We start from the raw sequence: 11,612 nt of genomic DNA, 5'->3' as shown, positions 1-11,612 counted from the left end.
TCAGATCCTTGCCTCTATAAAGAAAGGGCAGTCGTGCTGGGTCTTATTGTTCACCGATATGCCGTTCGAATTCCCATGAGAAATTGTCTACTCCGGGCCTTCTAACTTTTTTATATTTTATAGGACTTATTTTTTGTGGGAGAAATTGTACTTGGTACTGGTATCATATAATACTATTATTATTAATACGACTTTTATTTTTAGACCCCCTCAGAGACTTGATAACCAGTACAATATACTGCAATTGTGATACATTGCAATATATTGAATATCCTTGCACTTCTCTTACTGTATCAGACCTGGGAACCTCCTGGCTATCATGGAAATGGAGCACAGTCCCCAGATCTTGCTCGGGGTATGGCGATCTGAGGCAACATGGTGGCTCGCCCGTGGCGCCGGTCACATACCAAGGTATTGGAAGGTTTAATGCCTGCTGTCAGAGAGGAGAGGTGATAGGCTTAAATCTTGGTACAACTACTTAGACCCTGTGACATTGCGGGAGATTTGGAGATCGGTATAAAAAGAAACAACATGAAATGACCTTAAGAAAATCAATTTATTAATATATAACAGTTCTAGAGAAATGTGAGGGATTCAGTGATAGGCGAGGACAGGAGTGACACATGTACAGCCCACTGTCACCACCTCCGTCTCCAGTCTATAGGAGAAGCTGCAGCCTTTCTGCTCCCGACGTAGGACCAGCGCCTCCTGCTGGATGGGGTAGGAGATCAGCTCTGGATTGTCATGGCCGTCAACGTCTACACAAGAGAAAGTGAGACAATTGGCCTCGGAAATCACAAAGGGGAATCTGTTGGGATCTGTGTTGAGACTGAAAAAAAAAATTAAAAATGTTATTAAATAAAACAAATTAAATAAAAAAATCTGCTAGCATCTTGAAAAAAGATGGAATCTATCTATCTATCTATCTATCTATCTATCTATCTATCTATCTACAGTGGGGCAAAAAAGTATTTAGTCAGTCACCAATAGTGCAAGTTCCACCACTTAAAAAGATGAGAGGTGTCTGTAATTTACATCCTAGGTAGACCTCAACTATGAGAGACAAAATGAGAAAACAAATCCAGAAAATCACATTGTCTGATTTTGTAAGAATTTATTTGCAAATTATGGTGGAAAATAAGTATTTGGTCAGTAACAAAATTTCATCTTAATACTTTGTTATATATCCTTTGTTGGCAATGACAGAGGTCAAACGTTTTCTGTAAGTCTTCACAAGGTTGGCACACACTGTTGTTGGTATGTCGGCCCATTCCTCCATGCAGATCTCCTCTAGATCAATGATGTTTTGGGGCTGTCGCTTGGCAACACGGACTTTCAACTCCCTCCAAAGGTTTTCTATAGGGTTGAGATCTGGAGACTGGCTAGGCCACTCCAGGACCTTGAAATGCTTCTTAGAAAGCCACTCCTTCGTTGCCCTGGCAGTGTGCTTTGGATCATTGTCATGTTGAAAGATCCAGCCACGTTTCATCTTCAATGCCCTTGCTGATGGAAGGAGGTTTGCACTCAAAATCTCACGATACATGGCCCCATTCATTCTTTCATGTACCCGGATCAGTCGTCCTGGCCCCTTTGCAGAGAAACAGCCCCAAAGCATTATGTTCCCACCCCCATGCTTTACAGTAGGTATGGTGTTTGATGGATGCAACTCAGTATTCTTTTTCCTCCAAACACGAAAAGTTGTGTTTCTACCAAACAGTTCCAGTTTGGTTTCATCAGACCATAGGACATTCTCCCAATACTCTTCTGGATCATCCAAATGCTCTCTAGCAAACTTCAGACGGGCCCGGACATGTACTGGCTTAAGCAGTGGGACACGTCTGGCACTGCAGGATCTGAGTCCCTGGCGGCGTAGTGTGTTACTGATGGTAGGCTTTGTTACATTGGTCCCAGCTCTCTGCAGTTCATTCACTAGGTCCCCCTGCGTGGTTCTGGGATTTTTGCTCACCGTTCTTGTGATCATTTTGACCCCACGGGGTGAGATTTTGCATGGAGCCCCAGATCGAGGGAGATTATCAGTGGTCTTGTATGTCTTCCATTTTCTAATTATTGCTCCCACAGTTGATTTCTTCAATCCAAGCTGGTTGGCTATTGCAGATTCAGTCTTCCCAGCCTGGTGCAGGGCTACAATTTTGTTTCTGGTGTCCTTTGACAGCTCTTTGGTCTTCACCATAGTGGAGTTTGGAGTCTGACTGTTTGAGGGTGTGCACAGGTGTCTTTTTATACTGATAACAAGTTTAAACAGGTGCCATTACTACAGGTAATGAGTGGAGGAAAGAGGAGACTCTTAAAGAAGAAGTTACAGGTCTGTGAGAGCCAGAACTCTTGATTGTTTGTAGGTGACCAAATACTTATTTTCCACCATAATTTGCAAATAAATTCTTACAAAATCAGACAATGTGATTTTCTGGATTTGTTTTCTCATTTTGTCTCTCATAGTTGAGGTCTACCTATGATGTAAATTACAGACGCCTCTCATCTTTTTAAGTGGTGGAATTTGCACTATTGGTGACTGACTAAATACTTTTTTGCCCCACTGTATCTATCTATTATCTATCTATCTATCTATCTATCTATCTATCTATCTATCTATCTATCTATCTATCTACTATCTATCTCCTATCTATCTATCTATCTATCTATCTATCTATCTATCTATCTATCTCCTATCTATCTCCTATCTATCTATCTATCTATCTATCTATCTATCTATCTATCTATCATCTATCTATCTATCTATCTATCTATCATATAATATTAATACATTTTTATGTATATAGTACAAAGATATTCCGCAATACTTTACAAGTCAGTGACTTGTATAGAAAAATTTCCTAAAATTAGAGATATAAATATTACCTGTATTCCCAAGGTGACAAGGCGCGGATGTGAATGTCCGCCATCTGCGCCAAGCTGTCCAGATAGCTGGTGTCAATGAGACTGATGTCCACTATCATAGAGGTCGGCAGGCGCCGGTTCCTTCTTCTAGGACATCTCCCTTTCTCCTCTATAGAGAGTCCTTCATCTCTGGCCTTTTCTTGAGGATCTATATCTTGAAAATACTCCTCTGGTAGAAGTGCAGAAGAACCGAGAGACACCAGGACGGCAAACTGAGGAATAGATCAATGTATGAGACTTAATAAAAGTCAAAGGATCATGAAAGTTAATGGTGGAGATTTCCTTTAATTTCATAACATTTTCAAGGACCAGTAGATCCACCAAACCTCACATAGTACTACACAGTAAGAAATGTCTTCAAATTTACATAAAAAATTTCAGAAAATGCCAAAATCGTTTGATTGGATTACATGAACCAAGCTGTGCAAATTTGGTCTGACGTGTAAATTCCGATGAAGAAAACTTACAATTGTTAAAGTTGTATGAAGGTGCAAAAGTTAGATCTCTAGATATGAATGTACTTACACATATCACTAGTACTCCGGGATGGACCATTCTGACTCTTCTGGTGATGTTCCCAAAGATCTGGAGCTTGTACCATTGGAAGCCAAATCCTGGTCTTCTTTATACTACTGGTCTCCATTAGTTTCAATCCACCTAAAAATGTTTTTGAAAATTCCAGAAGTTTCACTTCACTCTTCATCCACTGCTTATGGTGTGACGGTCACCCTGGACTATCCGTCTGGCTCTCCTGCTCCGTCATGTAAGTGCTTTATCAGGTGACAGGGCCTGCCCATGAACCCTGGTACTTCCCCAATATGAGGCCATAATATATCTTCTGTTATCAAACCTTGTCTTCTGAAGTCTTGAAAACGTTCCTCTATTTCCTACTTTTCTCCTACCTCTACTGTAATCACAAATCCCACCACCACTGTTTTCCAACCTCCTCCTATATTCTGGTCATATTTCCCAAAATGCCTGGACCCTCTGAAGTTTGGTCATTGGTAGCATCAATGGACTGTTATATGGTCCCTGCCATGTAGCACAGCAGGAATAATGGGAAGAAGATCCTTTGCCAAGGGGTTCTTGCATTTGGTAAAGACATGGTGGTGGTTTTTGTGCCAGATTTTGGTCAACGAAGACCATCATCTTTATTTAGGGGACAAATGGCTGCATGGTCCAGTCTTTGGTGACCCATCTAGTAGTGTTATCCCTGGTGGCCCAGTGGTGCTACCAGTAGTTGTGATACACCAGTAGTTGTGATGGCCATTGGGTGTGTAACTACTGTGTTACCTACACGGCTTGGCTATGGGCTACTCCCTAAAGCATGGTCCCCTGGTTTTCACCCTATATTCTAGTATCTGGACTGCGCTACATGGGACCACCAGGTTGCTACCTTTAGTAGTAGATCTGGTGTAGTTGACAGCTGACCTGGGTAAGTCAAGGGACACTGGTGTGTAACACCAAGGGATAAGTTACGGTACGGCAATACGTGCGGAGGTGATGGTCCAGGCAAGATCAGTCACCACAGCTTCAAAGATTAGGAACAAACAGGGGCATTGCCTTTGCGGGAACGCTACGTGCGGCCATAGCCTAGAGGAGATTAGAAAAACATAGTTGTACTACCACAAGATGGTGGGTTGCTGTTTTTGGTACAAAGCAGTCATGTTTTTCTAATTCTGGACAGCAACCAGAATATTTTTTGTTGTCCGTCTTAAGCCCAACGAACCACAGGATACCACAGAGTCCGCAACACCTTGCCCTAAATGACGGGGTCCTATAACTTTAATTTAAAACCACTTGTCCATTGACTTTCCATAGATCATACTTTATACTTCGCAGTTCTCCTGGAACGTTGAGGAGGTTTCCAAAGACTCTGTTATTTTATACATGGCATAGACTCATAATGTGCCAGTCATATCACAAAATGGGACATAGTTATGGGGTGTGACTACCCACAAAAATGTACACAGCACTCTTAGCTCACCATTCACCCTGAAAGCCCTGCTCTAGCGTGGGCAGGAACGCTATACATTCCATAGATGTCCATATTGGTAAGGTCCCCCATGCATGACCTGCACTAAATCTTTGGTCTTTAGCATTGACATTGAGGTTTACAGCCTAGGAGTTATCTCTGTCGGATACATTGGGAAAGCGGTATCAGCCTCCTCTGGTTAATAAGTAATTCCAGGACTCCACAACAGTGGATGTTCCCAACCTGTAAATTCTCTAATATTTTATATTAAGGGTCAAATTCCATGTAACCAAACCATTGAAACTGGAATATTAGGTTAGAAGCTTTTCAGGAAAACCCAAAATAAACCATATCCCTTATATAATGGGGCCTGGAGTCCGTGTCACAGTACAGTCCACCAGCAGAACCTCACCAGGGCACATCTATGAGAACAATGGCCGCCCACTGGGGAACATCAATGGTAAGAGCAACATTTCCTCTCTTCACAATTAGATTATGGGTTCAGTCCAGTCTTCGAACTACGTAAAATCATGGCTTCCTTAAATCCACTTTAGTTCTATGTCTTTTCTATGGGTAACAACAACTTACCTGTTCGTGAAAATGAATGGGAGGTTGTCACAGCCACGCCTCCTGTTATAAAAGTCTCCCTAGTTAAGCTGCTTACAACTAGAGATGGTCAGATACTTTAGAGGAACATCAGTCAAACCCAATGACTTCTATGGGACTAGTTGACCCTCTACCCGGTAGAGGGTCAACTTTCACACGCCATCTTATCCTCGCCATCTACCATCGAGGCAGGACATCTCCAAACACGGTAGAGTCTACCGTGTTTGGAGATGTCCTGCCTCGATGGTAGATGGTGGGGATAAGATGGATTGGCCATGTTGGATTTCAAGATGTCCTATCCTTTGATCTCATGGGAGATAAGCTTCTTCAAAAGCAATATAGCAGTGGCTTATTCTTGTTTTCCTATTGAGAACACATGGACTCTTGGTGGGGGCAGAAGGAATAGTTGTTGACCGCATTACCCAATTGAAAATCAGTGGGGTCCCTAGTATATCATTGGTATCCAGAGTCCGAAGGCAAATCTAACACAACACTTTGGCCTCAATTTTTTGTTTTATTAAAGGGGAGTTCCATGTTTCTCTTCTGATATATCATACATCTCCCATGGTTCTTCGTAGGGACCTTCAGTAGGGCTTAGACATGTTTTGTGAGATTCCAATCACATCAGTGGGACGTATAAAGAAGCTATAGTCTAGGAATTGGTAGGGGTCCTCACGTCTGGTGCCCCACTAACGCTCTTTTGACCCACTTGATTATGTTCTCAGATACTTTCCACATTGCTATTTTTGAGCCTCAACTCCTACGTCTTCGGAAGAGAAGATCAGATACCTAGTGCTAATGGGTGGGATGTCCTTCCAGTGTCCGGTGGTGGTTGTCCATTCCCACAAGACTCCACATTTCCTCCACGTGTGAAAGTTGATATGAGGATCAGCAGTGGGAGTTCTGCACAATTCATGACCAGTAGCATCAAGAGTCGCTCAGTCTCACCATGGGAATACAGGTAAAGGTCAATTTCTATACTTAGAATTAATAAAATTGAATTTTTTAAAAAAATTTTTGTAATATTTTGAATCTGTGATTGGGCAGAGTTCTCCTATGACAGTACACTCAACCCAATCATTGTAAGAACTTTGTGGCCGTTCATGGTCTCATTTTACTGATCTGCTGGGAACGAGAATTTTTTTTTAGAATTTACGATGAATTTTGTAGAATTTGTAAAGAATTTCCTGGTCTCATTACTAGAGCCCTGAACCACTATATAGTGTACACGTTCTTCTTATGACACAACCCCAGTTAACTATTTGCACTTCCTCTGAGGCTACGGTGGCAGCCGCCATGACATGTCCCAGGTAGGTCACGCTATCATTTCACAAGAACATGTTTTTTTGTTTTTTTTGGCTTTTATGTTTTTTTCGCTAATGCCACCAGCTACAGAATGTCACGTTCTTGAGTTTTATCTTACTGTGTGACCTTCTTTTACACTGTGTTCAGATCTCTTCTATGGTAGTCAGCTTGTAGGATACAGAGCTCCCAATTCCATCATTAAAGGGGTGCTCGGGTAACATGAAATTACCCCCTATTCAAAAGATAAGGGGTGACTTGGTGATCGGTGGCATCCGAATGGAGCTACAGGTTGAACCACGTATTCCTACTGACCATCCTGCCACTGTCCTAGTGGGGATTGGCGGGGTTCTTAATACTCAAAAACATGAATTAATATTATTAAAATAAATCATTTTCAATTTCATTTATCATTTTTGATCATCTCCTTCCACCAGCTCCAACGTAGACAATACCAGATTCCCTGCGGTCATCAATGAGGCCAGATGTCTCCACCATGGCTGTATGGACTCTGAGGGGAATGTGGACCTCAGCATGAACTCAGTCCCCATCAGACAGGAGATCCTGGTCCTGCGTCGTGAGATGAGAGGATGTGTCCCCGTCTATAAGCTGGACAAGCAGCTAGTCACCGTGGGCTGTACCTGTGTCCGGCCCATCATCCAATACCTCCGATAAGAGGAGACCCATGTGTCAGGGTGACCACGTTCCCCATAGCAATCAACCGGTGGACATGTTCCGTCTTTCTAGTGTGATGTAGAAGTAAAAACCTGATTTCAGGTTGGTTGCGGTCGGTAACAAGGGTTCTAAGAATATTGAGTGTTGCCCTATGGTATCCCATGAAATTCCAGTTATAACTTCCCTACGGGAAACGGGAGCAATCTGATTGGTTGTCGTGGTCAACACTCCAAATAAGTGTATTAAAAATATTATATTATTAGTATTTATTAGTGAATATATTGTATGGAAATGTTTGGCATATTTATATGGATATTTATGATATAAGATTATTAAAGATATTTATTTATCGTCCTATCTGTATTGTGTACACAGCTCTCATATAGACTTCTGTGTCTTCATGGTTACAGACTACTAAATCCTGTGTGTAGTCTGATCCTTCAGTCAGTCCAAGGGAAGCATATAGTACACTGTTTGCATTCAGGTATATGGATATATTTAACATATGAACCATGATTTTTTTTTCATTTACCCAGTAACAATCTGGGCCTGATATTATTAAATTGGGTCGAAACATATATACAGTGTTGGCCAAAAGTATTGGCCCCCCTGCAATTCTGTCAGATAATACTCAGTTTCTTCCAAGCACAAACTCTTTGGTATTAATATCTTCATTTATTTTGCTTGCAATGAAAAAACACAAAAGAGAATGAAAAAAAAAGTCAAATCATTGATCATTTTACACAAAAAAGTATTGGCACCCTCAGCCTAATACTTGGTAGCACAACCTTTAGACAAAATAACTGCGAACAACCGCTTCCAGTAACCATCAACCATTAGTTATTGCCACCACCTGTTAGGTGCCTCAGGTAAGTAACAGGTGCTGTTAATTACACAAATTAGAGAAGCATCACATGATTTTTCAAACAGTGCCAATACTTTTGTCCACCCCCTTTTTTATGTTTGGTGTGGAATTATATCCAATTTGGCTTTTTGACAATTCTTTTTGTGGTTTTAAATTGAAGACAAATTAAATGAAGATATTACCAAAGAATTTGTGATTGCAATCATTTTCTGGAAGAAACTGAGTATTATCTGACAGAATTGCAGGGGTGCCAATACTTTTGGCCAACACTGTAGCTGTGCCCTTCTATAAAGGCCACTCCCACTTTTACGGCAATTTGCAAATTACCTAATGGTATAGATGGGCGAACAGACTCATACCTAGCTGAGTTTGACCAAAGTATTCTAAATTTTTTTTTTTACAAACCCGAACAAATAGAAATTCGTCTGTACAACAAACAAAAATGGTCACCACATTATATTTTGGGGTCCAAAGTTACCGCAGAGTATAATAGGTAGAGGCTCAGGGGACGTGATTAAAACATTTAAAAAAAACATGTTCACCTTCACTTAACTCGTCTGGGCCTCCATGCAGCATCTGACGCTCTACTGGTGATGTCCTGCAACTGTGATTTGGTTGCAGTCCTCAGCAGTGACTCTGGGTGCATGATGTCACCAAAGAGGTGGAAAGAGAGCGCCGGAAGCTGCAAAGAGGTTCAAAAGAGGTGAGAGAAGGTGAGTATAAATGTTTTTTCACACCCACTCTGGGCCTCCAACTATTATACTCTGGGGTCTAAAAATAATAATAATATCACTTTCACATTGACATAACTTTGGCTGTTTGCTTTCGAGAGCTAGAAATTGGATAGATAGGTTCCTAGGATCTCTAAGAGTATTCTACACTATGTTTTATAGATAGGTTCCTGGGAGCCCTGACAGTATTCTACACTATGTTTTATAGATAGGTTCCTAGGAGTCCTGACAGTTATACACTATGTTTTATTGATAGGTTCCTAGGAGTCCTGACAGTTATACACTATGTGTTATAGATAGGTTCTTAGGAGCCCTGACAGTATTCTACACTATGTATTATAGATAGGTTCCTAGGAGCCCTGACAGTGTTCTACACTATGTTTTATAGATAGGTTCCTAGGAGCCCTGACAGTATTCTACACTATGTTTATAGATAGGTTCCTAGGAGCCCTGACAGTATTCTACACTATGTTTTATAGATAGGTTCATAGGAGCCCTGACAGTGTTCTACACTATGTTTTATAGATAGGTTCCTAGGAGCCCTGACAGTATTCTACACTATGTTTATAGATAGGTTCCTAGGAGTCCTGACAGTTATACACTATGTTTTATAGATAGGTTCCTAGGAGCCCTGACAGTGTTCTTCACTATGTTTTATAGATAGGTTCCTAGGAGCCCTGACAGTATTCTACACTATGTTTTATAGATAGGTTCCTAGGAGCCCTGACAGTGTTCTTCACTATGTTTTATAGATAGGTTCCTAGGAGCCCTGACAGTATTCTACACTATGTTTATATATAGGTTCCTAGGAGTCCTGACAGTTATACACTATGTTTTATAGATAGGTTCCTAGGAGCCCTGACAGTGTTCTTCACTATGTTTTATAGATAGGTTCCTAGGAGCCCTGACAGTGTTCTACACTATGTGTTATACATAGGTTCCTAGGAGTCCTGTCAATATTCTACACTATGTTTTAAGTTTATACCAAACTGGTTACCAAAATTAATCTGAGACCCAAAACGGAATGAATCCTGAGGTGTTCACCCATCTCTAACTAGTAGTTGGAAGAACAGTCTTAGGCAGATGGAGAAGAATTGATAAAACAACTACAATCAAAGAGAAAATCACTTGAGGGTCATTGGATTTAACTATTCTGTAGTCACTTATGTGGCCTGCAGAGCACCTGTACAGAAGTATTATTCACCTGTACATCATCACTGTACGCCGAAAGGTCTCAGTACAGTGGATTTTATTCTCAGTATGTTGTGGTAACTTGTGGTCATGGTGTGGAGGTTTTATTTGGTAACAGCATGGTGGTATTATTCAGTAAATATGTGGTTCTAATATGTGGCCCCGGTGTGGAGGTATAATTTGGTAACAGTATGGGAGTATTAGTCACGTGATGGTGATATGTAGCCTTGGTGTGGTAACAGTGTGGTCAGTGGCGTAACTAGGAATGGCGGGGCCCTGTGGCGAACTTTTGACATGGCCCCTCCCTCTTCCTGACTGACACTAAAGACCTCGACCGACCAACCTCTGCCGCATTCCTGCGCGCTCTATTATGCCCCATAGTGGCCCCTGCATACACCATTATGCCCCATAATGAACACCCATGAACAATTATTATACTCTGGGGTCTTTTCAGCTGAAGACCATCTACTCATTCTCTATTGGATCTGCTCACAAGTTGCAGTTGTCTTGTAGACTGTAGCAGATTTTCTCAAGGATTTTCCTGTATTCTGATGAAGATATTTTAATTGTAACTTGTGCAAATCGTCCAGTGCCTGATATGGAGGACATGTTGTTGCCACCACCTTCTCTTACTTTAGTGGTGTGTTTTTGGCAGTTTACATTGATTCCAAAAGCAATTGATGGCGGCCGAAACCCCGTTTCAATATGATTTATGGAGTCTGTTTTTGCAATCTTGTCCATACCAACTTCAAACCTGTCACTACGAGGCGAGGGCATATTCTGTGCCATATGGGGATGTATCTTCGCTTTAAGTCCCAGGTGGTTAAGTCGCATAGACGGTACTATAGATTTTGGTAATGCTCTCCTCATGAAGGTCCAGAATTACTGACACATAGCCTGTACAGTGGTCCATATGACACTATACTACACATCTGTGGACTTTCTGTCTCATTGGATGGCGTATCATAGAGGCCATGTCCCTTAGAAACATTGTATTGAAAGGGAAAAGGCAACCACATGCCTCTTTTATAAAACTGGAGATGTATGAGGTACAGATTGGCCCCACAAACTACGATATTTTGGTTCCCTACAACTTAGAACCACAAAATTGTACTGATAAGTGATAACATGGTGCCATCTATGATTAGTATATTCCGCACCTAATGTTACACCAGGATGTACTAGCCCAATGACTTATACCATGTACCAACTGATGGTATCGATATGTCCCACCCTAGCATGGACCTGGCCAACACTGGAGAAGTGGTTGACCACAAGTCAATCTTTGATCACATATCTAAAAGGGTACAACCGAAAATTTAACATAGCCAGAGATAATGCTATAGATGAG

General features: G+C 41.4%; 2 protein-coding genes across 2 annotated transcripts; one reads left to right on the top strand and one right to left on the bottom strand.

The window, feature by feature from the left end:
* Positions 1–594: 594 nt before the first annotated feature.
* On the bottom strand, positions 595–3,471 carry LOC142198602 (interleukin-17A-like). Its single transcript, XM_075269630.1, has 3 exons — positions 3,442–3,471; positions 2,878–3,128; positions 595–829 (listed from the first exon to the last, which is right to left on the bottom strand). The coding sequence occupies exons 1-3, from the start codon at positions 3,469–3,471 to the stop codon at positions 595–597; spliced, it is 516 nt and encodes a 171-aa protein (XP_075125731.1).
* Positions 3,472–5,324: 1,853 nt separating this feature from the next.
* On the top strand, positions 5,325–7,474 carry LOC142198601 (interleukin-17A-like). The gene is made up of 3 exons (XM_075269629.1): positions 5,325–5,351; positions 6,223–6,458; positions 7,237–7,474. Exons 1-3 carry the CDS (start codon positions 5,325–5,327, stop codon positions 7,472–7,474), a joined length of 501 nt encoding a protein of 166 aa, XP_075125730.1.
* The last annotated feature ends 4,138 nt before the right edge of the window (positions 7,475–11,612 follow it).

The sequence above is a fragment of the Leptodactylus fuscus genome, chromosome 3, assembly GCF_031893055.1.
Source record: "Leptodactylus fuscus isolate aLepFus1 chromosome 3, aLepFus1.hap2, whole genome shotgun sequence".
NCBI lineage: Eukaryota > Metazoa > Chordata > Amphibia > Anura > Leptodactylidae > Leptodactylus > Leptodactylus fuscus.
Note: the sequence above shows the minus strand (reverse complement) of the source record. Positions and strands in the feature narration are given on the sequence as shown.

What these genes read in the sequence shown, in the direction of transcription:
- LOC142198601 (XM_075269629.1), top strand. Translation starts at nt 5,325, where the DNA reads ATGGCCGCCCACTGGGGAACATCAATG. An exon ending in CCCACTGGGGAACATCAATG is followed by an intron (nt 5,352 to 6,222) that starts GTAAGAGCAACA and finishes TTATGTTCTCAG; the next exon opens with ATACTTTCCACATTGCTATT. An exon ending in GTCTCACCATGGGAATACAG is followed by an intron (nt 6,459 to 7,236) that starts GTAAAGGTCAAT and finishes TCCTTCCACCAG; the next exon opens with CTCCAACGTAGACAATACCA.
- LOC142198602 (XM_075269630.1), bottom strand. Translation starts at nt 3,471, where the DNA reads ATGGTCCATCCCGGAGTACTAGTGATATGT. An exon ending in CCGGAGTACTAGTGATATGT is followed by an intron (nt 3,129 to 3,441) that starts GTAAGTACATTC and finishes TCTATTCCTCAG; the next exon opens with TTTGCCGTCCTGGTGTCTCT. An exon ending in TTGTCACCTTGGGAATACAG is followed by an intron (nt 830 to 2,877) that starts GTAATATTTATA and finishes TTTTTTTTTCAG; the next exon opens with TCTCAACACAGATCCCAACA.